The sequence below is a fragment of the Diabrotica undecimpunctata genome, chromosome 6, assembly GCF_040954645.1.
Source record: "Diabrotica undecimpunctata isolate CICGRU chromosome 6, icDiaUnde3, whole genome shotgun sequence".
Classification (NCBI taxonomy): Eukaryota; Metazoa; Arthropoda; class Insecta; order Coleoptera; family Chrysomelidae; genus Diabrotica; species Diabrotica undecimpunctata.
In genome coordinates, this window is record NC_092808.1 from 103,259,935 (window position 1) to 103,287,289 (window position 27,355).

A 27,355-nucleotide genomic window follows, 5' to 3' on the forward strand; every position below is an offset into this window, starting at 1 on the left:
GCGGCTAAGTGATTGAGTTTCACACACTTCAGGGTAGAGTGTCGCCAACCTACGTTGGCGGCACTCTGCTCGGGACACACACTTTTTCTTTTTTTTAGGGACTCGAAGTAATGTTAGAGTAAAATCTATAGAGTCAGTAAAGTAAATAGGGAGAAAAGCCGACATTTTGTGCTACCCCTAAAGTTAGGTGGCGTAACCACAGTCAATAAAACAGAGGTTGTCCCCATTACCAAGGGTACCCTAAGGAACTTTCAGATCATAAGCCTCCTCACGTAACTCAGACGATGAGGAGGGGTAGAGGAAAAGCCTGGGGGTCAGATAGGTACAACTTCTTTAACGAAGTGTGACCGGTTTGATCTTCTGATATGTAGATCCCAATCTTACAATGGTATACACATGTTCCTTAGGGGCAGAGTTCATCACTGCGTGTGTGTGTGTGTGTGTGTGTGTGTGTGTGTGTGTGTGTGTGTGAGATTTGGCAAATAATCAAATTAAAAGAAAAACGATTAGTGGTTATGCTAAAAAGCTTAACAATAATGTTATTTCTATATCTTCGTGTGCTATATACAGAAGGTTTGTTCTTTAGTCAGATGATAAAAGCGCTTTTTAAAACTATGTAGAATGTACTTGTGTATAAAGATAACCAGTCATGTATTAAGATAGCTTCTACATTGGAATTAAAAAGTACAAAATATGCTGATGCTAGACTTCATTGTATTAGAGATTGTTTGGAAAAGGAACTCATTGATTTAAAGTATGTACCGTCTGATCAGCATCTTCTTCTTCTTCGTTTTTTTTGGTTTTCGATTGTATAATCATTTACCCAGTACATGTAAGGTTATGTTCGTCTTGCTCTATGCAATGCACCAAGGATAAATTTCTTTTGGCTATTCCATTTGTTTTTCTTCTTTCTGTAATAGAGGGGGAGAAAGTGTTACATACATTTAACGTTAGATAAGACTTTTCTCATTTTGGGCAGCTTCCAAAAATTATCAGATTAGGTTTGGGGGTAATGCTACCTTCAGTTAGGATAAGGGATTTTAAGGACATAATTTTTTTTTATATATTAGGTTATTTCCAGTATTTTCTAAATTTAATTTTTTTTTAGTTTTGACAAGTAAAAAAAATTTTATAGATATATTTGAAAGAATTTGATAAATTTATTAATTATAACTTTATCAGAGGGTTTATATAGAGTACTATGTAAAGATAATGGACTCTCTATTCCTGCTTTTAATAGGTCTAAATACAGATCCATATTTTTGTATTTGTTTATGGGACATTCAAAGAATATATGGACCAATGGTTCCGCATTCACATATCAGTGTTTCTGTTTTACCTATTTTGTAGAGGTAGCAAGGAATTTTACAATGTCCACTACGTAAACGATTAATATTTATTATAATCTTCCCGTATACCCATATACCCACATTTGGCGTACCATGGGTTTATGGGGAAATCACACTACAATCTACAATAGTTTTCTTTAATTTGGAAATGCCATTAATTGTAGAATTTTAAAATTTTTTTTTGTAACATAAAAGATATCCGTACTAATACTATACGGTTTTTTTATGTTAATAAACCGAGATCTGTACTAATATTTTTTATATAATATGGTACTCTTGATTCTCTCCCAATATTCGCAAATCTATCTGCTACCTCATTACCTTTAATCTCCTGATGTCTAGGTACCCATTCTATTCCTATTGAGAATTCCATATTATAAGCTTCTACCAATAGTTTTTCAGATACCATAGTATTTGCGGACAACTTAGAAGACCTACAAGTTCTTATGAACAAAATCACGTATTACAGTCAACAATATGGACTTAATATAAACGTTAAGAAGACAAAGCTTATGATAATTAGCAAGAAAAGGATATCAGAAAGTCAACTCTTCGTCAACCAATCCCATGTAGAAAGAGTGACGCACTACAACTACCTCAGCACCATAATAAATGAAGATTGAATAACCAGGAGATTAGAGCACGCATCGGAAAAGCTAGATCCACCTTCAATCGGATGGGGGCCTTCTTCAAGAGCCACAACCTCTCTCTTGATACAAAAGTAAGAATGCTGCGATGCTACATCTTCTCTGTCCTTTTTTATGGTGTTGAATCGTGGACCTTGAACGAAGATATGTGCAGAAAACTGGAAGCACTTAAGATGTGGCTATATCGGAGAATGCTTAAAATCCCGTGGACTGACCGAGTCCCAAATATGGAGGTCCTTAGAAGAATGAATAAGAACCGAGAGATACTGACCACCATCAAATCTCGAAAGTTACAGTTCTTCAGACATATTATGCGAAATGAATCCAGATATACTCTCCTTCAAGCCATTCTGCAAGGAAAAATATTTGGAAAACGAGGTCCAGCAAGAAGAAGAACATCTTGGTTAAAAAACCTCAGAATCTGGTTCAATACAACATCTGTGCGGCTTTTCTGCGCTGCTGCAGATACGATAAAGATTGCCATGATGATCGCCAACATTCGTAACGGATAGGCACATCAAAAAGAAGAAGAATAGTTTTTTGGTCATTATGGTTACATAATTAATTTGATTACATTTAAGACTGGAAATTTTGGATAAAGCACTTTTTGAATCTACAAAGATAACTGCTGTCATGATTTTCATGTCTCATCAGCAACAAGCTGACATTTTTACAAAGTCATTGTCAGAAGCTAAATTCACCTATTTTAGGGAACTTTTCAATGTTATTGAGTTGAAATAGTTTTGTAGTCAAGCTAATATAGAATTGTAGAAGAGGTGGGGGTTACAATTATATATTGGATTTTTATAGTATTAAGGGTTGGCACTACCCGTGTATGACAAGTGTGTCAACGAGTCAAAAAGAAGTTCATATTGTAACCAAGCATTATTACTATAATAAAAACATTTATGTTTCTCAACGTTTCTTTGTAATACTCCATTTTAGTAGATTGTTTTCCACCATGCATCCCTAGAAAAACTATATTTTCATTTTTGTCAAAAGTAATTTGGGACTGAAATGTTGTAATACTGTATATACGTGAAAGTCGTTGAAAAATCATTACTTTCGTAGTCTTGCCAATTACTAGTAAACAAGTAGCAAAACATATTAATCCTTTATTGCATCCAGTAAACAATAACAATGCACCTAACTGCAAAAACCAAGTTGATAATCTCTGATTAACTAACCACGGTAAAAATGCACTTATGTGTATAAATAGAGCAGAATTTCCCTTTAGCACCAGTTGTGGAGTAATCTACACTTTGACAATAGGCTGGTCATATCTGCTTCAAAGGTAAAAATATTTATTAATATTACTGGTTAAGTTGTTACTTACTTTTTCTTTTAAACATTAATTATAACTGAAGTTTTATTGGTATTATACTAATGGTCATTGGATTTATGTAAATTACATATATAATATATTTTCTGATAACAGTATTGTGTGTAGTACTTATGTGTTTAATCCATTTGTTAATTTTTTTTTGGGAAGCTTTATATCTTCACTATTGTCAAGTAAGATCTCAACCTAAAATCTCAAAAGGATTGCCAAAATTTGCCCCGTCTTTTCAAGGGGCATCCTTCACTCTTTCTTTCTTTTGATTTGTAATTTATTATTTATCTCATTCACTAGCGGATTCTAGAGTTATCTCCTTGAATATATTACATAACGTTTAAATCCATCGAACAAAGTAGGTTTGGCCATTGTCTTTTAAAGTTTTATCATTTTATTGTTTCTTGTCTTGTTCTTCATCTATCTAATTAGCCTTCTTCGGTCCATCTTTGGACATAGGCCTCCCCAATACTTTTCCATTCTTCTCTGTCTGTCGCTACAGTCATCCACCTAGTGCCCACGTGATTCTTAATATCATCTGCCCATGTCATTTGGGGCCTTCCTCTGCTTCGTTTATGTTCCCACGGTCTCTAACTTAAAAGAATTTTGTTCCATGGGTCTTCTATTGTCTTATGTTGTGTCCGGCAAATCTCCATTTTAATTTTGCAACTTCTTGTCTAACATCCCTCACTTTTGTTCTCTCTTTTCCACTCGTTTCTCTTTTTATCCATTAGTCTTATGTGCAACATTTGTCTTTCTTCATTGCTCTTTGGATTTATATGATTTTGTCCATGTTTGCTTTTGTGAATGTCCACGTTTGGGAACCATAAGTGAGAACAGGGAGTACGCATTGAGTGTATGCTTTGGTCTTAAGATGCTGTGGATATCTTTTGTTTTTAAGAATGTAGCTTAGTTTCCCAAACGCCGACCATGCCAGTCTAACTTGTCTTTTTATCTCTGCTATTTGGTTTTCTTTGTTAAGTTTTATAGTTTGACCCAGATATATAAATATAATCCTGAACTTGTTCTATTTCATCTTGTTTGATCCTCATTGTGATGTCTTCATCTGTATTTGTTATGATTTTGGTCTTGCTGTAATTCATATTAAGGCCTATCTTCACAGCTTCTACGTCCAGTTCTTTCATCATTTTAAATCATTCTTCTTTTTTATCGGTTATCAATGCGACGTTATCAGCGTAGATGATTCAAGCGTTGTCCACAAATTTTTATACCTTTTTCTTCCCATTATAATCTTTTAAAAATATCTTCCAGAGCCTGATTGAAAAGTTTCGGTGATATTGTGTCACCCTGTCTCATGCCTCTATTTATTTAATTGTTATTTTGGCTTCCTTATGTATGTATATATATATATATATATATATATATATATATATATGTATATGAACGCTTTATATAGAGGAATATGGTATTCATTTGTTCGTTCTATAAGTATTTTCATACTTAGTAAATGGTCACTTATGCTGAATCCCTTTCTAAAACAAGTTTGTTCTTTCGACTGGTATCCGTCGAATTTTGTCGTCAATCTATTGGTTAAAATTTTTGTTAGGAGTTTATACATTATATTGAGGAGTGTTATAGGACGGTAGTGTTTTATATCTGCTTTATCCTCTTTCTTGTGTAGGATAATGATTACGGATTCCTTCCAGTTGTTTGGGATTCTCTTTTCTTTTAATATCTTTTTAAAAAGGGAATGTAGAGTATTAATTACCACTTTTCCACCATATTTCAGCATCTCTGCAGTTATTCCATATTTTCCAGTGTTGTTTTTCATTTCTTTCAATGCCTTCTTTATTTCTGATTTGCTTAGTTTGTAATTTCTTCTGGTGGTCCCTTTTTTGTTTTATATAATTCTGAGTAGAAATGGTGGATTATATTTATGATGTCATCTTTAATGTTTGTTTCTACTTCGTTTACATCTTTTATTTTGTTTATTTCACACTTACCTAATTTCGGTCTTAAGCATTTCATATTTTTGTTGTTCTGTATTACTTCTTCTATTTTCATTTCATGTTCTTTTCTTTTATTTTCTTTTATCATACTGCTTATTGTTTTATTGATTTCGACTGATATATTATTGATTTCTACTAATATCCTGTGAATTAGTCAGCGTATACACTGAAACCACTCAATTTTGTGATCAATGTCTCTATCTTTTTCGAAACGTATTATTACACCCTAGTGATTAAAAAGACTCTCTTATTCTAATTGTTAATTACTATTTTTGTTCTTATTAGGTATTTACTTATTTACTTTTAAATTCCGTAACTTTCATCTTTTTTGTCGATATCTTCAAATTGAAATTTTTACACACTTGGTATAGTTTATAAATAGATCTTTGTAGATCACCTTTAAAATTTTGGATTATTAACTGATTATTAGCAAAAAAATTTTTGTGTTGTTTATGCCAATCTCTTATGATGCTATCAATATATAGTAAAAAGCGTTGGCGACATACTACAAGCTTTTTTAGCCTTAGGTTTTATTTTACTGGTTTTGTTTCATTTTACTGGTTTTGTTTCATTTTAAGCGCAATATTTGTATTTTTGTACATATTTTTGATTGATCGGGTGTATTGGGTATCATCTTTTTCATAATTTCAAATAGATTATGTCTATCTACACCATCGACGACGGCCTTTTCAAAACTGCAGCCAGTAGCAACGTTTTAAGCATTTTAGATTTCAACCAACATGGTTTTTTAAGACCTTCTATTCTTGAGTGGAGCAAAAGATCTTTATATCATAGAAGTGTCAGATTTATTTGGCCTGTTTCAGTTGTCGTTCCATCGTTTACGTGGTCTTCCTACTGATCGTCTTCTTATCGGGGTACTATCTCTTGCCGTCTTTACAACTCTATTTGTTGTCATTTGGCTTATATAATCGGTTCATTCTACTCTTCTATTTTTTACCCAGTCCTTGATATTCTCTACCTTGCATCTACGTCGTATATCTATACTTCTAGCTATGTCACATTGTGTTTAACCATCAATTTTTCTAAGTGTTTTTTCTCTGCTGTTTCTAACATAATTTTTGTTCTCTCTGTGTCAGGTTGTCTTTCGGCCGCGTATATCATTATTATTCTGATGACTGTTTTGTAAATTTTGCCTTTTATTTCTTTCCCGATAATTTTATTTCTCCATATTGTTTAATTCAGGCAACCTGCGGCTCTGTTTGCTTTATTCATTTGATCTTCCACTTCTGTTTTGAGCTATCCGTAGCTAGATAATGTGATGTATAGATATTTAAACTCCATCACTTGTTTTATTATATGACCTTCCTGCTCAAGTTCCTTAAGTTAAACAATGACGAGCTCAAGCTACAACCCTGTCTTATACCTGATTGAATGTTGACTTCCTTCGTTACTTCGGTTCCTATTTTTATTCTTGTTTTGTGGTCAGACTTAATATCCCTTATTATCTGGTGCAGGTGTAATAAATTCTACTGCTTTCACTCCTATTTGTCTTATTATGAATATGACATCGACAGTTGATCTGTTACACCGAAACTCTTGTTACTCTTCGCATATTTGATACTTTTCAATTATTTTCTCAGCAAGTATCTTAGTCAATAATTTCAAGCTGGTATCAAGCAACGTAATAGTTTAGATAATAGATGAGTTATTTTTGTCTCCTTTATCGTTACACTTTAGTTCCATTTCTTTGGAATGCATTTCATTTCAAGCATCTTCTCGAATATTTTCGTAATATTTTTGTTAATGCTCTTCCTCAATATTTTCTCTTTTTTCTCTATTTTCTCTTCACCATCTTCCCCACTTTTCGTTGTGCACCGTATAAATCACGTTCCATTTCTTTTGTGAATCTAGACCAGTAATGCCTCTTTAGATTTCTTATTTGCGAGTTGACATTATTCCGTCTGGTTACATAGTTTGTCATGGGTTTTATTTTGTTAGTGAACCATGGTTTGATTTTTCTTTTACCATTCAAATTAAAATTCCGTGTTTCTATGCTTTCTTTAGCAGCGGCTATTATGCTCTTTTTTATTGTTTCCCATCTTTGATCTACTCCATTTTCTTCTAATAAGTATGCCATTTTCTTAAATTGTTTTTCTATCGTCTTTGATATAGCCATCGAGTTGTTTTGTTTTCTAAGGTCTCGATATTTAGTTTTTCCATATATTTTGGGGGTAACTTTTTCTTTAATGGTATTTTTATTAAGATTTTCCCTAGAACCATAATAATGGTCTGATTCTACGTTAGGTGATGTTAATGTTCTGATATCTAATACCTGTTTAGGGTGTATTTGCTTGCTCGTTATTATATATAATCTATAGTTGATTTATGTTCTTGGGTATTTGTGAACGTATATTTGTGTTGTGGTTCATGTGAAAAGAATATGTTATTTATTCTCAAGGTGTTCTGGGCGCAGAAATTAATTAGTGCCTCTCCATTTCGATTTATTGTCTCTTAGTTGAAACGTTGTTTTATTGGTTCTAATACTTTATTTCCTATTCTTGCGTTTAAGTCGCCTAATATGACTTTTTCATGTATATTAATTTTATTCATCTGATCTTGTAATGTATTGTAGAACGCTTCAGTTCTTTCTTCGGTCTTACTTATTTCTGGAGCATATATTGATATTAAATGTATTTTACTATTATCCATATTGAGTCTCATTTTGAGTATTCTGTAGTTAATATGTTGTACCTCATCTATACTTTTCTCGTGGATCAGTATTATAACTCCTGAGCTGGCATATTCTCCTTTTTCTTCTCCTCTGTATACCAATATATAATTTTGACGTTTGACAGTTCCATTACCTTTTTTTCTTGTCCCTGAAATTTTGCATATATCGATTTTGTAGGTATTTAGTTCCATAATTATTTCTTGTTATCTGCTTGTCCATGATTTGATATTACAACATGCTATACTTAACATATCCTTTCTGGTTGTCCTTTTTCTCGCTGTTTTCGTCATCATTTGGTTCCGTCTTGTTTCCAAGGCTTGTTAACTGGTTCTTTGAGCACTAATTCTTTTTAAAAGTAAATTCCCTTTAGCTTATTTACACCCAAGTAGATGAAGTTGTTGAGTCCGTCTCGTATCTTAGCTGCCAACGCATGCGATATTTTCAGTCATTTGTCATTATCTTTCATTGCGTTATCTAGTTTTTGTCTTTACCTTCACTGTAAAACTAGCTTTAGTCATCGTTAATTATTTATTCTTTCGACATGACCATAAATTTCAGCCTTTTGCATTCTATAGTTTCCAGGATGTCGATGTCTATGCCCATACGCTGTCTGAATTTAGTATTCCTTACTTTATCTTTTCCAGTAAGTTGGCAACATCTACGACAACAACTCGTTTCCATTGCCTTTATTTTAAATGCATCTTTTTATGTATTGTCCAAAGTTCTGTACCATATGTATTCCATAGTTATGTACCATACTCCAAAGTTCTGTACCATATTCCAAAGTATACTATGCGGTTGATTTGTGTTAGCTATATTCATATGCTTTACTCTTGTTGGTGTCTTAATTAGAGAATCTGTATTAATATATTATTACTCCTTTATTATTATCTTTTCTTTTATGAAAAAAATATTATGTATTGTAAGTATTCTCTTGACAAATATTTTCTCTTTTCATTCTTCTTTTTATGCGGACCTGACATGTTTATTTTTCAATATGCCTCCAGGTACATACGAGAAATATTTCCTAGGTAGCGAATTATACAGTTATGAAAAGTTTTCTACCCGATTTGAACATTGGTAAAAATTTTTGTTAGCTACATGTTTTTTTTCATCAGGTTTAAACAACTTAAAAGTTTTATATAGTCTAACTGTAAAAATTTACTTCTATAATATTGTTCGTGGATTTACAAATATTTACCTAGACCGTACAAATTTTTTTACTTGCAACAGTATTTAATAATGCAGTGTACTTAAATTTTTCTAATGTTACAGATTAAACTTTGGTCAAGATGTCTTCCTCAAAGAAAAATTTGGTTGCCCTTTTCGATAGACCAAAGGAATTGGTTATTATGCCCAAAGGACCAGACAATGTTGTATTTGATGTTCCAGTTGATTATTTGGTAATTATTAAATATAAACTATTCTGTATATGTACGGAAAAATTTGGTATATAATGCGTATTTAAAATGTAAATCTTTCTCTTTCACAAATAGTACCTTTCACTCTTCTTAATTCTTGTTCTTGGATATCACTCCTAAATATATCACACCACTTACAAAGTACGATAAAGATAAAATTTATTGAGAACTCATTACAAAAGCCTTATCAAAAAGTGGATCTAAAAGCAAATATGAATATAAATATATTTATAGTCCAGTCGTCAGAGACGAAAATGCCACTGAACCTATAAAAATCATACAAACAAGCTGAAGTTTGCCAAGATTGTCAATTTTAGGATGCCAAAAAAACATGCAAAAAAGTTTATCACTTTTACCCTCGGTCTTTCTCCTAAAACAAAAAAAAAAACATTTCGCGCAGCTGACATTCAAAATCGCTAGTCGCTGCAATCGTTGTTTCTGAGAGAATAGTTCATTCTACAGAAAAAATTCTAATTAATATTTTTGTTTAAAATCATCTCAGCTTCATTTTTTATTTGAAACATTTTTTTCTACGGTGTACAGGTTCTCAATAAATCGATTTTTTGGAGTTTTTCCCCCTCTACGAGGGGGGTTTTAGGGGGAAGCCCAGAGGTAAAATTAGTAAACTTTTTTGCAACTTTTTTGGAGTTCCAAAATTAATATTCTCGGCAAAATTCAACTTGTTTGTACGATTTTTAGGGGTCAAATCTCTGACGACTGGGCTAATAAACTGATGCATCAAAAACTTATACAGCTGTAATGTAGCTTAATTGTAAAATGCTTTTTGCATTCAAGTTTTAGAAAATTTGGTTTTTCAAACAAAATGTTAGGACCCTTAAGCTAGCGGGGACAAATCAGCGGAATCCAATTTATTCTACGTAATATTTTTTCACCAATTTTTTACTAATTTATTACCACGCTAATAATTTTTCACCATTAAACCAACCTTAAGGGGACCGATTCTGCTGGCTTAAGGTTCAAGCAGAATTTGGAGAAAAAAACTGTTTTCGATGACATATTTTTTCACCCATTTTCACTAATTTATTACCACGCTAATAATTTGTCACCACCAAACCACAGTTAATGGGAGCGATTCTGCTGGTTTAAGGTTAAAGTTAGCAGAATTCAGAAAAAAAACTTTTTGCTGATGGCATATTTTTTTACCCATTTTTCACTAATTTATTACCACCCTAATAATTTTTCACCACCAAACCACCCTTAAGGAGAGCGATTTTGCTGGCTTACTGTTAAAACTAGTAGAATCCAAAAAAAAAATTATAGTATACCTCAGTGTTCTGCTATATTTTTATGAATTTGTTACCACCTTGGTAATTTTCAACCACTACCCCATTAAGTTAAATAATAGTGAGGGCGGTATCAATCCAAAATCCGATTAAGACTGCAGTCCCCACTCCTTGATTAGCGGTACACTTCGCTCAGGTCTATGGATGTAGTCAATAAATACAAATTTTTTAATATTTTAACAATAGGTGCGCAAGATGTCCCGACCCTCCTTTACAATTAGGTAATTATTGTAATAGACGTAATAAAATTATTTCAATTTAAATATTTCTTACCTGGTAATTATTCTGTGAAATATAACAATTCAATTGTATTTACTAAAACTCAACTTAATTTCAGTTATTTTATATTCATAAAAGGGATTCACGATTCGATTTCTCTTAGCCATGTACTGACTACTATAATCAGAGTCAATTTTTTAAAACAGTTAAAATGTATAATTTTTGTAATAAAGTATTTTCATATTTTTAATACATAAACATTTAAAAAATAAATATTAGTTAGCACAGAGTAACATTTCAGAATGTTTTTAATTAGGCTAGTTAGAAAGCAATGACTAGGCTGGTAAAAATATACTAAAAATCTAGCAGAGCACTTTTATATTTCCAAAAAGATTTCGCATTTAGCTAGCATGAATGCGTAGCTTGTTGAATGTTTCCCATTAACTGTGGCTTAGAGGGTAAAAAATTATGAGGGTGTATAAAATTCAGTAAAAAGCTTCAGGCAAGCAATTTATACTTTCAGTTACAAGAATAGTACAGTAAAATTGTAAAAATAGATTTTTTATTACCTTAAATATTAACCCAACAGAATTATTGACTTCTCATGAGTAGTTGGGGCGTGAATAATTACTAGTGTGGTAATCAATTCATAAACACCTAGCAGAGCACTGTGGTATATCATAAATATTATTTCTGTAATTTTACTAGTTTTAACCGTTAGCCAGCAAAATCGCTCCCCTTAAGGGTGGCTTGGTGGTGAAAAATTATTAGCGTGGTAATAAATTAGTGAAAAATGGGTGAAAAAATATGTCATCGGCAAACAGTTTTTTTTCCAAATTCTGCTAGCTTGAACCTTAAGCCAGCAGAATCGGTCCCCTTAAGGTTGGTTTGGTGGTGAAAAATTATTAGGGTGGTAATAAATTAGTAAAAAATTGGTGAAAAAATATTACGTAGGTTAAATTGGCTTCCGGTCATTTGTCCCCGCTAACTTAAGGTTTCTCAAAATATTTATCAGATAATTATTAAAACACATAACTTTATAAGATAAAATTTATTTTTCTGAAGGAAAATAAGTGATACCACACCAATATTAAATGCAGTTTTTTAAATAGATATGTCAAATTTCACAGAAAATATCCACTTTTTTGTTGTGAAAATAACTCGATTTTGAAATTTGATGGCACACTCTTGGGATTAATTTTTTCTATTCTTTAGTACTCAAAAATGAAGACATAAGTTGCGCCGCCACACGAAACAAGGGGAATTCAATACTTTTTGCGAAATTTCAAAAATTGAATGTAAAATGTGTAAAAATATCGCGATTTAAAATCACTGTAGAATATGTTCAAAAGCACCTACAAACCTTTTCAAAAAACAAAAATTTAGGGCCTTTTTAATACTTTTAAAATAATGCTTTTGTTTTTATCTCAATTCTCAATCTACAGGGTGAGTTTTAAGTATGGAACGCCTTAATTATCTCGGAAATGGCTGACACGATTTTATAGATTTTGGTGTGTACATTGTTGTTAGGTCTTTCTTTGTTTAAAAAACTAATGAATTTTCTTATTTTAAATAGATTATCCTGTGTATGTTTTAGCTTTTAAAGTCCTTAATAAATACTGATTATTTTTCATGTAATGTTCCTGATACTTAAATGCCATAATTTCGAAGCTATTACTACATTTACATTATTCTACTTCTTACTGGCTGTACAACTCGGAGAGAGTCTTCGCTGCATCCACTATATCCCTCCATCTTTTGCGATCTTTCATTTCCCATTGTTTTACCCTAATCCTAGATATATAAACCTCAACATCATCCTTCCATCTTTTTCTAGAACGGCATACTGGTCTTTTACCGTCTAGTCTCTCAAAAAAACACTGTCTTTAGCACTCTGTCTTCCTCTGATCTTACAACATGACCTGCCCATCTTATCTGGTTAGCGTTTATATGTCTAACTATGTTTTCAGTACCATAGAGAGTCACCAATTCAGCATTGAGGCGCTTTCTCCACTCTCATGTCAATTCATCTCTTTGAGGTCCAAATATTATTCTAAGAACCTTACTTTCAAATACCAGCTGACGTATATTTTATGTTTTACTTCCATATGTAATAACTGAGCGAATAATTAACTCGCAGTCTTAATTTAGATTTTCTTTTTAGCAGTGTTGATCTTAATAATGATGATAGGAAGTATAATGCTCTATTTTTTTCAGCTATCCTTGCTGAGACCTCTATTTCTATGTGGTTTTCATCTGCGATTACCGTCCCGTCCGTCCCCAAATATCAAAACTCTTTTATTACTTTGAAGTTGTGGTCATTAATGTTATGTTCTTCCTAACTCTTGGTCTTGGATTTTTAGTAACTAGTATGTGTTTCGTCTTTTCTTTATTTATTTGAAGACCGAGACTACCTCTTTCCTCATTGAAATGTGAAAATACCCCTCTTACGTCTCTTATAAAATAAGCAACTGCATCTAGATCATCAGCAAAGGCCAACAATGGTGTTGATCATTGATTCGCAAATCCCCCTTTTAGCTCAGACGATATTTTACTTATTGCAAATTTTAAGGATAAATTGAATAGCAACGTTAATAAGGGGTATCCTTGTCTAAGTCCTGATGTTATACTAAATGGCATCGATGTTTTGTTCTGTTGAATTCCCAGTTTTTTTCTAATATTTACCGGATCGCAAATATTTGATCTATTTTTGACCTTCCAAAACGAAAGCCGCATTAGTAACCTCCTAGAATATCGTCCGAAGACGGAGTGAGCCTATTTAGCTAGATAATTCGTAGAACTTTATACACTGTGTTAATAAGCGATATGCCTATAGTTACGAAACTGTTTTTTATCTCCCCCTTATGTATAAGTATTATATTGCTTTCATTCCATCCTGTTATTGCCATACTCTCAGAATAATGTACAATTTTTGATGTAAAAGTTTCCTCCTTTTATTATTAACTCTCTTGTGTGATCTTGTAAAGATGCTATCACATTCTTTACTTCTTAAAATGTTGGTGCTGATATTTTCACATCTGCAGAATGGACTATAATAGCTGTTTCCTTCATGTCACTTTTAATATTTAGTAAATTCCGAAAGTATTCCTTCCACGTTCGAAGATTTCTGTTTATTTCATTATTAGTTCACCTGCTTCATTTCTCATAGGCTGTGTTACTCCAACACTTGCACCTTTTCCGACTGACTTTACTTCACTAAAGAATTTCCTTACTTGATTCCTCTCGGCACTTATGTCCATTTTTTGTATTTGCTATTCTATGTAGCTCCCCTTTTTAGTTATCTATTAATTAATGTAATAATAATTAACGAGTTAATCTCGTTAAAAAAAAAAACGGTGAAAATCGGCAGAAAAATAACTATTATCAAAAGATATTGTTTAACATGACCACTACCTTGTTGACAGCAAGTCTTCCCCTTTTTGTAATATGTCAGACCGACTTCATAATCTCGTGTGGGTAACTTTTCATTTCTTAACAGGCATCTTGAATCCGTTTAACAAGTTTTTCCCTACTATGTATTTCATCGTTATAAACTTTCAATTTTAATTATCCTTAAACATAATTATCGATAGGATTAAAATCACATTATCATAAAGGCAAAAGATGAGGCCTCTACCAATCCATCGGGATTGGCAATTGGGAAAATTGTCGAATAAAAAATCTCTTACGATATAACGATGCGCCTGTAATGTGATGAAATTATATTCTACCTATATATATATATATATATATATATATATATATATATATATATATATATAAATATATTATATATAAAACATATTGGAAATAAAACTTTTTTTTATTTATGTCTCAATATATCGCTAGTTATTTCTTAGCTTTATGAAGAGAAAGTTACAATATAATTCTAAATAAAAATAATAAGAAGACGATGTTACAAATTATTGACTTACAGAATTAGTCAGTTTTACATACAATAAAAATATACAGTGTGGTTAAAATTTTATTGTATACACAGAAAAATTAATTTAAAACATTTAGAATATTACAGTAGATATTGCTTAACTGTCCAACGTCGGCCTTGTGATTTATAGCCTCTTTTTTATTAATTTGACACATTTTCATTTGCCTTGTAATTTATTGCCTCTTTTTCTTTATTAATGTGACACATTTCTACAAACAATATTTTTTATAATTACTTTCTTCTGTCTGAAAACTCTAACATTTGAGTAGTCAAAATGGTGTTCATTTCAAACAAGGCAAGTTGTAGATACCATTGGTTTTTTTTATTAAGAGTTGGAATCGTGTCTTTTACTTCTAAAAACAGTTGTCCGTTTTCTAATACATTAGATTTAACAATTTCTGTTATATTAGTAAATTGTTTAACTAATCGAGTCAGAGAAGGGGTTAAATGTTTAATCAATAGTAGTTTCTTATATTGAATTGATTGTACGGCTCCGATATCAGTGGGACCGTCAAAAATGTCTGAGTTAAATATCAATTTCTTGAGGATATGTTTTGGGTATCCATTATTTTAAAAGATGTTTAATAGCAGGTTTATTCATTAACTTTTCGTCACTAATATGACTTACCCTATGTTTCATTGCAATTACGGTATTAAACTTTAGATGAGTAGGATCATTTAAAAAAAAAATTAAGCTAAATAGTTCAAAAGTTTTATCATATTCCATAATTTCAGAATTAAAATTCAAAATATTACCAGAAAAACATTTTGCCGAAAATTCAAAGTAGGTATACCACTAAATTTAGTTTTTCATCATCTTTTCAAATGCAGAATTTATTTAAAAAAATCTAATTTCCCAAATGAAAACGTCAGGGTTAAATATCTTCTTTATTAAGAACAATTTTAAAAAGCTTTATTATAACTTTTGATAGATATATTATGGAAGGGTTCAGTGGCGTACAAAAAATTTTTTTAGGGCGTCTCACTAAGGAAATATAATACCTACTTATGTTTTTTTATATGGGACACCCTATATATTTTGACATTTTTCGTTTGCATTTTATTTCTCTTTCACCTGATATGACATATTAAATATCTATATTCAGTCGTTGGTGCTACTCTCCAAATAAATTCTTTATTTGACATGACGTTACACTTAAAAAGAAAACACTCAGTAACACATTCTAACATTTTATTATGAGGATAATAATCCTTCACAGGAAATAACACATCTACCAGCAACAAAAAACTACTTACCAATCAGAATTAATTTTACAATAATATTAACATTACAATATCGATAATACACAAAGGAACAACTAAAAATAAGTTTTACAAAAATTTAATAATTAGAATAAATATTCAATATCCCCCGTTTTGTTATAATAATAATTGCCACCTTTTTTTACAGATCTTACTCAATTGAGTATATGTATTGGCTTTATTTTTCTAAATGCTTAATGAATATTTTGAAATTATTCTTCCTTAGTTTAATACTATAGCCAATTTTATAAATACTGTTTTTTAAAAATCGCCAAATAAAAAAATTAGGAGAATTTAGTGCGCATAACATAACGACAACTATAAACATATTATCTGCATAGTAGCTTCAAAAACTGAATATATATATATATATATATATATATATATATATATATATATATATATATATATATATATATATATATATATATATATATATATATATATATATAACATGTCATATCAGGAGAAAGAGAAATAAAAATGTAAGCGAAAAATGTCAAAATATATAGGATGTCCCGTATAAAAAACAGTTTTTATTCTATTTCTTTAGTGAGACCCCTTCAAAATATTTCGTACGCCACTGAATCAAAAGTTTTAATAAAATTTTTAAAAATTTTTCTTAATAAAGAAGATATTTCACCCTGTCGTTTTCGATATTTTTCAATAATCGCCCTGTATCTCGCTACTGTGAGGAACTATTGATGATTTGATTGAGCAATCATTACTGTAACGAAAAAAGAAGTCATGACATATTAACCACTTTTTTTCTATCTCCTCTAGTTTTCGGTATACCCTGCAAAACATACCAATTTGGAATACCCTGTACAGGGTGTTGTTTTTGGCTCGGAATATTTTTCCAATATTTTTTAATCTAGACCTGGATTTCTTATAATTATAAACAAATTAATCGATTAATTAAAAAACTTCAATGATCGAGGAGAATGTTCGAGGGAAAAATAATAAGATATACAGTGTGGACAAAAAGGTATGATCCAAATTAGAGGTTGGCAAAATAGATAAAACACCCAGTATCTTTGTTATTGATGAAGTAAGACCCATTAAGTATGGGGTTTGTAGATCACACAAGTGTCCCCTGTATTCAGTTAATATCTGTTACTTTCCCACAGAAATACTTTGTATTATTTTTGTCCTGAATTATAATCAGGTGGTCAATTTAAATAGTTTTCCTCTGTTTATATGTTTTTTTACTCACTTGTACAGTTTCATGTAAAGTTGATCTTATACATTTTTAGACGCTTCTGTTTTCGTTCATGTTATGCTCAGGTTATTTTTTTTACCAATACAATGATTTTATTTCTATTACTAACATTTTTTTAGCCAAAAAAATATCAGAACATAGGAAATCAAATTTCCACTCGATTTGGTGGAGAAGCTACCGGTGGAAAAGTTGCTGTCAAGCAGATCTCCATTCCACCATTGGGAGAAATTCTGGACTTAAAAAGAGATGAAAATTTCTCGCTATGGATTCCTAAACATAGAAGAATTGCTGGCCAACTAATCAATATCTACTTAGGTAGGAACATTAAAGCTAAAATTGAATATTTATTTAAAACCAAAAATAATTTTCTTTTGCAGTTTCTATATATTTTTTTTAAATTGTGGTGAAAAATATGGTTTATATTTTTAACCCTAATTTTTCAGTGTCTTGACTGTTAAAAAAACTGGTGAAAAATTGTCTAAATTTTTGATAAATAGATGGATATTTATCAAAAATTTAGACAATTTTTGTAACTATACATACCTAATATAATAGTGCAGGATATGACTGGTAAAAATAATAGAAAACATCTGATTTTTTTTGTACGCATAAAATTGCTTGAAATTTTGACAGTAGTTAAAAAATAGCTAAAAGATCAAAATCTACCTTATAGCAATATGTACTTTTTCTCTAGGGTGGTTACCATTCCAACTCGTGCGTGGAAAAAGTTTGTCAAAAAAAAAACATGGTAGCCGCTAGAATAGTAAATTTTAAAGGCAAACATATTTGTTGAAGTTTTTTCGAAAAGTCAACATTTTTGAAGTTATTCCTGACTGAATCTTCACAAGTTACAAATTTAAGTTTTATCGGAAAACTGTTTAAATATAAAATTAAGCGTATAAAAGAAAGCGATTCGTTTTTATTATTATCGTAAACTTAATATGAATAAGTTATAGCTGTTCAAAAGTATACTTTTATTCATCGAATACAAAAATCCAAACACAGGATATTGAACAACCAGAAAAAGGTAATTTTTTTATGGAAAACTTATTGAAATTTTTTAATTACTAAAAAAAAACCTTTAAAACTACTACTGGTAAACATGATTAGCGTGAAAATTAAGATAGGTTATAATTAAAATATATTATATTTATTATATTTTTTGTGACGCAGAAAGTAACAAACTCACCCCCGCCAAAACCACCCTGGTTAAAATTATTCATTTTTCGTTTCCGATTTTCTTCATTTATATACAAATATTCCATTCTGGACGTTAAACTGCATTAGAAGGTTTAGTTTTGCAAAAATCCGAGTTTAAAATGAATAGCTACACAATTCTCGGAATTTCCTAAAAAATTCCTTTTTTAAAAATAACTCCATTAAAAAAATTAGGAAAAAAATGCTAGAATAAAAACAAACCAGGTTTTTTTACTGAAGATTTTTTATTTCTATAGACTAAAAATTAAACGAGATATGCTTGTTTAAATGTTGTATTCGTATGCGTTTGGCACCATCTTCAAGGCCTTTCAGCGCAACTCTTAAAAAAAGGAATTTGAATGTACATTACTTTGTAGCTTTGAAAATAAACTACAAAGTGGTGTATACAAACGCATGCGAATACAACATTTAAACAAGTATATATAAACAAATGGTTTTAGTTTAATAAGCTTACCTTAAATGTTGATAAAATTGGCTCATTAAAAGTCTATGCAAAAAATGAAGTTCTATATACACACGAGATTAAATATCTAGATATAATAATTGATAAACATTAACGATGGAATAGTCAAGCAAATAATATAGTAGTTAACTTAAAAGGGCTCCTATAAGATTTTAAAACAATTTTTAGGCATAACCCATTTACTAATTATTATTCTTTATTATGCACTTAGACAATATCAACTTACCTTTTAGAATGGGATGGAATACAGAATAATTACTTGCATTCTATACACATTATTCAAAAGTAGCTACTTAAAATTATTTATGGAAAAAATTTAACATATTCTAGCGATCTGTTATATAAAAAAGCCAATTTTTAACTTACATAACTTATTCTGTTACAAAGCCTCTATACATATACATGAACAATTTTAATTAATTTGATGCATTTGAACGATTTTAAATCACGTATAACTCGAAAACTGTCAACTTTAGAAATGGCAAGAGAATACTTCTTTTAAAATGACACAAAATACCTAAAAAAATGTTTTTTTTTGTAGCAAAAGGGTGATTTTGAAATTCGTTTAAAAAAGTTATTGTTGAAATAATTTCTGCCCAAAAATTTCACCCTGTATCCTTCAGATTTGTTTAAGAGGGCCAGTTTTGAACAAGAAACCACAAAGAAACCGAATCAGAAACATTTTCCCTACGGGAGCAGCCTCACAACCTGGTCTTGTGATCAACCCATCAATCGGTTGCACTGTGCTACTATACATATAGCGGCATCGTATAAGTTTGGACTATTCTACCAGCGTCGTCGCACAAACATTCTATTTAAAATATACTTTTAACTTGTCTGATCTAATATAATAATAATATTAACTATTAAACTACTATTTTAGGAATGCGTGATGTTGATGACCTACTGTCTGTTGCCCTTTATACTCGGGACAAAGTAAACCCCTATCTCTTCAACTACTGTCTCTCGGTAGCTCTATTGCACAGGTCAGATACCCAGGATATAGATTTGCCATCATTTATTAGAAGCTTTCCTGACAAATATATTGATAGCAAAGTTTTTGGCCAAGCTAGAGAAGAATCGAATATTGTACCTGCGCTATCCAGAGTAAGTTTTAAATCCATTGATATATATTTAATTTTTTTTTACTCATATAATAGTAAGTCATCTTATAATGTATAATGATATATATTTATTGTAAAATTTAAAATTCTTCAAACTGATTAAAAATTTCAGAACTTTTTCGGTCTTATCAGACTGTCATCACTAAAAACATCTTAATAGTTATGGAAACTAGCCACATCGTCAGGTCTTATAACCCTTATATTTTGAAATTCTGAGACATTGAAATTCTTAAATTTTTAAATTGATTTTAAAATTTTAAATTTTAAAATTTTCGAAGTGGAAATTGAAACGTCAAAAATATAAAATTGATGTTACACTAAGTCGATGTTAGAAGATTTCACTTTATGGGAAAATATTGATCCCTACTCGAAATAAGGACGTTAGTATCATGAGAAAAACACCAGTCACCTGACTCTGAAATCCTTTAGCATTGACCTCGTATCACATCAACTTTAAAATTTAAGAATTTTAACATATAATCTAAGGGATATTACACCTTATTATGTGACCAGTTTCAATAACTATTAACATGTTTTCAAACAAGATGTTTACTTCATTGTAAGTTTTTTAAACTATAGTGTACAGCCAATCACTGGGAATTTTCCTTTTATTAGTTAAATTCAAAAAGTTTTGTACTATTTTATTAAAGAACAGATTTGGTGGATTAAAATAATGAAAAGAAGAAACACTATAGTACATAAATCGTGTTCATAGGCTATTACGATTAGCCTTTTCTCGCTTGTAGTAGTTTCATTCACGGGTAGATTAGTCTAATACAATTACAAAACATTACTTTATTTTTTAGGCGCCAATCGAAATTCGTAAGGACTTTACTGCTACTGATTTGGAGATAGAACACCGTCTAGCCTACTTTAGGGAAGACTTGGGTATTAATCTACATCACTGGCATTGGCATCTGGTATATCCACACGAAGGTGCAATGCAAGTGGTTAATAAGAACAGAAGAGGAGAATTGTTCTATTATATGCATCAACAAGTTGTTGCTAGGTAAGTTTTCAATATTTTAAACATTTATTTTCTTTGTTATGATTAGAAAATACTATAAAACATGTATACTGTGTTACATTAAATACATTTGAAACAAGTAAAATGAAATAAGAATAATATTTACTCACAATTTATTACGTATAAGAGTGCTGTCTGCAGCAATAGTTCAACCACTATGTGAAGTTAAATCCTCATCTGGTTCTTAATTTTCTCATATTCCAAAATACCAACCCTATTGTTTAGAATACAATACCTACATTCTCAGTTTAGTTGTTAATATCTTTTTCACTCAAAACTATCCCTTTATTCGTTAAATCGTTGCAGTAAAACCGATGATCACCTGTCACCAGTTTACCATACCGGATTTTTATACTATGTTTTCTTAAACATTTAATAATAATCCTTGTATCGGCATGTACGTAATATTTATTTTATTTCAATTTTACTAAATCATTTTTCACTTAATGTTAATTTAATCAATTAAAATTTATATTTAATAATCACCTAATAATCACGATAAGATGGTCTAAACATCTAAGTCTCTTTGTCCTGACGATCTAGCTAATTTCTGGTTTCCCGCACAGCTCTTTCATCTCTGCATTTGTTTATCTCCTCTAAACGTCTTTATATCTTTTTACTCCCCCAAATATCTTTTAAACACTTTATTCACAGATATTCAGCATATTTTTTTGATTTTTGTGCATAACTCATGTTTTGCTTTCGAACGGGAACGTCTGTTGGATCACTGTTCGGTACAGTCTCAATTTTGCCTTTCTGGAGATGTTTTTTTGCGCTTGGTAGTTTGTGAAGAGCTCCGACCATCTTCCTTCCTCTCGAGATTCGCTTCTCAATGTCTTGGCTTTTTTCCTTTACTTGGTATTGTTACTTCTAGATACTACTACTTCTACTTGTAGGGCTACTTCTAGGAACTCAGCAGTTCCACAATAGTTTTTGCCATAACACTATATCGTCCGCAAAGGCCAGGACCTAATTTCTGTTGTCATAAATCATACCTTTTATTCGTATTCCGCTCTATCTCATTATTGCCTCCAGCGAGAAATTAAAATATTGTGCACAGCAGATCTCTCTGCTTTAGCCCCCTTTTATACTTGAAATTTTTCTGATAAGCTTTATTCTATTTTACTCTATTGTGTGTCTACATTAAGGTTATGTTTACTAGTCTGATCATCCGGAATTTCAAGTACTCTTGGAGCATGGTACAGACGCCTGTTTATCACAGTTACGTAAGCTTGTTTATAATCTATTAAGAGTAGGTTTAGCTTCAACTGTTACTCGTACGTACTACCCTGAATCATTTTTAACACGAATATTTGATCTATGGTGGATCTGCCCTTTTTGAATCCCTCCTGGTATTTACCAACCTGCTCATTTAAGTAGCTTTTCAGTTTACCTCTTATGAGTGGCGAGTACCCTATATGTTAAATCCAGAAAAGTGATACCCCTATAGTTTTTTTACACTGCTTTATCTCCATTCTTATGAATGGGCCATACTATTGCCTCCCTTCATACTTCCGGCATTTCCACTTGCTTTCAGATTTTTGTCAGCAGGCTACATATCCACGTTATATGTGATTCTCCCCCATGCTTGATTAGTTCTGCAGGAACACCATTAGTGTCTGCACTTTAATTGTTTGTCATGTTGTTTACGATTTCTCTTATTTCTTCTACTGTGGGAATCTCTATTGTTTTTACCATGTCGTTGACTTCTTCTACCATGTACACTTGCTCTTTATCATTTCCATTCGGTTATTCATTAGGCAGCTCTCTGAAATACTCTTGCATCTATCTAGCTTCCCCTGCTTATGTGCTATTAGATACCTTTCTTTACTCTTGTAGTAATTCTGTTTTCTTGCGCCTTGGTTTCTGTTTTTTCGCCTTGGTTTCTGTTTCCTTTCACCTTCCGGTAGAAGTTTCTCACATTTTTATTAAGTAATTTTTTTCAATCTCTCGAAGCTTTTTATCCATATGCTCTGCTTAATATTTATTTCTATTTTCATCAATTGATTTGTCCATATAGTATAGTTTTACTCGTTTTGTTTGTTAGGCTTTTCTTGTCATTTTGCTGTCACGTCTACCTGAAAGTTGTGAGCGGTGTCTTTGTTCCTTAGTTTGGCGGCGTCATATTTTTTATACGATATTCACTGTTTTTTGACATTTGGGATAGATTTTCTTAATTTGTGATCATTGGTATTTGATAGGAATCCGCATCTGCTTCTCTATATCTTCTAAGATCTGTTATCAATTTCGTTTGCTTGCTTACTACTAGGACGTGATCGATTTGGTTGCGTGTTCTACTATCTGGAGCGATCCATGTTTCTTTGTAGATTTTCTTGTGATCGAAGTACTCATAATTTTCAAGTTGTTTTTTTAAACAAAACCTACCAAAAACTTTCCATTCTCGTTGCTTTCGTCATATTTGCTTTTACTTTCCGTAGTTTTTCGGTATATCTTTTCATTCAATAAATAATATACATGCTATTATCAACAGCTGGTTTTAACAGCTGACGATAATGTTTTCTGTCAATGATTAAATGGTGCACAAATTCACGTTTTTGTTTTTTTCCTTTTAGTAATTTTAAAACAATATAGCAATAATATTGTATCCAAAATAAAAGAAAGCAAATCTGAAAAAATATATCGCGTAGACAGTTTTGAGTTTCTATTTAGTAAGAATTCTCCTGTGACTTATCAAAGACATTTAAATAAAGTTATTAAGTGTTATAGATTAAATAGTTTATTGTTTTTCAATCAAAATAATTACACGAAAATAAAATTTTGATGTTATAAATTATGTTAGTCCGGCCGTCAGTCCGTCCGGCTGTCCAGACGATTCTAAAAACTTGTAATAGATAGAGAAACTCTGATGACGGATTTCGATTCAGCACTCAAAGTTATTATACAAAAAATGGTCAAAATGGAAATACTTACTTAAGATTTTGAGAAATTCAATAAAAACAGTATTACTCGCAAAAGACGATAGACATTTATTTCGACAACGTATTCTTAACCAACGTGCAAAAATACGCCTAAACCTATGTCTTGGTTAACTTATCCGGTCATAAAAATTTTTTACTTTCGATGAAAATATTTGACTTCTGGTTTATTTTTGATTGATTGAATTTCACATGCAGATTTAAGTCCTTAAATAAACGATCTACATATTTGATTTCGATCCAAAACTTAGTAAAAATTTGCAAAAAAAAAAAATGAATTTCGCCGCGATTAAGATTTGTGTCTTTTATTTATCTTATTCATATTTACTTGTTAATCATAATGCGCTTTCTTTATTTAGATATAACTTTGAGCGTCTTTGCCATGGTATGAAGCGTGTTGAACGATTCATTAATTGGAGAGAACCGGTTACAGAAGCGTACTTCCCTAAATTGGATAGTTTAGTTTCAAGCAGAGCTTGGCCAGCACGGGTTTCTAATCAAAAATTATCAAATCTTAAAAGAGAGCAAGATCAGGTCACGATAGATATTGATGATTTGGAAAGATGGAGGGACAGAATTTTTGAAGCTATTCAGTCTGGTCGAGTACAAGGTGTAAGTACGAAAAAATTATTTAATTGTTTACAAATGTTCCCATTTTGTTTAGTTAAATTACTATTTTGGTAGATACAGTTGTTATTTTTATATTTACAATTAATGATTAACAAACATAAATGTTAGTTTACTCATACCTAATATTTGTTGATTACATATTTGCAATAATAATTCGTGCAAATATTTTTTAAAACTACTATAGAATGAAAAAATAATTTTACAAATTCCAGAAATTTAATTGTAACTGTTAAATATTTACATAAAATAATCCAGTCGTCAGAGTAATCCAGTATTTGTAGGGGGAAAATGGAAAACATCGATTTCCCAAGAATCTGTAAGCCGTAAAAAGGAATGTTGCAAACAAGAAATGTAGCTGAGATAATTTTGAACAAAAGTGTTTGTTAGCACTTTTTGTGTAGAATGAAACAAAATTTTTTAAATAAAAATTGTATCAGCGTCATCATCCTCATTCTGGATTTACAACCCTGCATGGGTCGTAGCCTCCTCAAGAATTTCTCTCCAGTCGTCCCTATCCATCGCCTTTGTCCGCCAAGCACATATTCCCATATTTCTCATGTATTCATCGATGTTATCAAGGAACCTTGTTCTGGGTCTTCCTCTTCTTCTCTGACCAATGGAGCACTGGACCAATCAAGAAGCGTTTTTCCAGATGGGTTATTTTGTTCCATTCGCATTACATGTCATATCCACCTCAGACGTCCTATCTTAATATGTTTTACGATATCAGGTTCCTGGTATATTCTATAAAGTTCGAAGTTGTATCGTCTTCTCCACACTTCATTGTCATTCACTGCTCCATAGATTCGCCTTAGTACTTTTCTTTCGAAACATCGTAACATGTTTTCATTATGTCTTGTTAGAGACCAGGTCTCTGAACTATATGTTAGGACTGGGCGTATTATTGTTTTGTAAAGTTTTATTTTCGCATTTCTCGATATAATTGTGGATTTAAGGAGAATATTAAGCCCAAAATAGGATCTGTTGGCCGTGCAAATTCTGCGGTTTATCTCTGAGGTAGTATTATTTTCAGTGTTAAGGAGCGCTCCAAGGTATACAAATTTGTTCACTACTTCGATGACGTTGTTTTCTATAACGAGTGGTCGTAAGATTTGTAGTTGCGTGCTTATTTTCATATACTTTGTTTTGTTGGTGTTTATTATTAAACCCATTTTTGTAGCTGATTCTGTTAATGCTACATACGCCTCTCTTACAGCGTTTTCCGTTCTCCCAACAATATTGCTATAATCAACATAGGCCACTGATTTATTATATATTGAACCAGTGGTTGTAATTTGTGACATACGTATAACTTTTTCCAGAGCCCGATTGAACAGTACACATTAGAGAGGGTCTCCCTGGCGCAGCCCATTATTTGTTTTAAAAGGTTCAGACAGTTCCCCCTGAATTCGTACTGTACATTCAACTTTTTTAAGAGTTAGTTTTGTTAAATTTACCCACTGATTTGGTATTCCTAGCTCTTTCATTGCTTTGAACATTTCTTTTCTATTCACAGAGTCGTAGGCTGCTTTTTAGTGTCTTAATATGTAATGAGTATAAATGCCATGTTCCAGTGTTGTTTCCAAAATTTGTTTTAGGGTTGCAATCTGATGAATTGTAGATTTACTACCTCTGAAACCAGTCTAGTATTTTCCTACTATTCTTTCTGCATATGCCGCCATACGGTGACATAGTACTGTGAAAAATACTGCTGTAATGCCATAATGGTATCATGGCCACCTTATTTATATAGTTCAGCTGGGAGATTATCTATGTCGGGTGATTAGTTTCTGGCTAGTTTTTTAACTGCATCTTTAACTTCAAAAATCGTTGGTGGTTCCTCTTCCCTCTCGTCTACTCCCCTTACCACAGCTCTTTCGTCTTCCAGGTTTTCTTCTTCTTCCTCCATATTAAGTGCCTGGTTAAAGTATTCCACCCATCTATTTAATACATCTTTCCTTGTTGTTAATAGGTAGCCATTCTGACTTTTACATTGTCTTGCGGTTCCCTTGGATTCTTTTCTGTTGATGTTAACTTTCTTATAGAATGCTTTGAATTCTTTCTCTCTGTTAAGGTTTTCTATATATTTAATCATATTTGGGTGATTTCATTTTTTCTTTTGTGTATCCTCTTTACTTCTCTTCTCTTTGTCTGATAATTCTCTACAGTTGTTCTAGTTCGTCGGGTATGCATCTTTCTGTAGGCTTTATTTTTTCTTTTGTTGCATTCTTGCATTTATCGTCAAACCAATCATTTTTACAGGCACAAATTTCTGTTCCTATTTCATCTTTCGCTGCTGCTGCAATGTATTTGTTTATTCTGGTCCAGTAGAAGTCTATATCTCTCTGGCCTTCTTCATTTACATTTTGATTCGTTAGCCTATTGGTGATGTTTTTCGAGTACCGTTCGGCAATTGTCGCATCTCTCAGCTTTTGCACATTCCATTTTTTGTTGCAATGTTGAGATTGCTAGGCAATGATCTGAGTTTATATTTGCGCCTCTATAACTTCTGCAGTTTATTACGTCGGTTTCATACCTTGAATCTATTAAGATGTGATCAATCTGACTCGTTTCTCTTCTATCAGGAGAGG

At 31.6% G+C, this 27,355-nt stretch overlaps 1 protein-coding gene across 1 annotated transcript in view; it reads left to right on the forward strand.

The window, feature by feature from the left end:
- Nucleotides 1-3,163: 3,163 nt before the first annotated feature.
- Nucleotides 3,164-27,355, forward strand: part of LOC140443673 (phenoloxidase 1-like) — a 35,503-nt gene continuing 11,311 nt past the window's right edge. The window contains exons 1-6 of the mRNA XM_072535046.1: nt 3,164-3,290; nt 9,267-9,394; nt 17,486-17,681; nt 19,931-20,154; nt 20,978-21,180; nt 24,494-24,746. Of these exons, the coding sequence (XP_072391147.1) occupies nt 9,284-9,394; nt 17,486-17,681; nt 19,931-20,154; nt 20,978-21,180; nt 24,494-24,746 (987 nt within the window). The 5' untranslated portion in view covers nt 3,164-3,290; nt 9,267-9,283. The remainder of the gene's footprint in view (nt 3,291-9,266; nt 9,395-17,485; nt 17,682-19,930; nt 20,155-20,977; nt 21,181-24,493; nt 24,747-27,355) is intronic.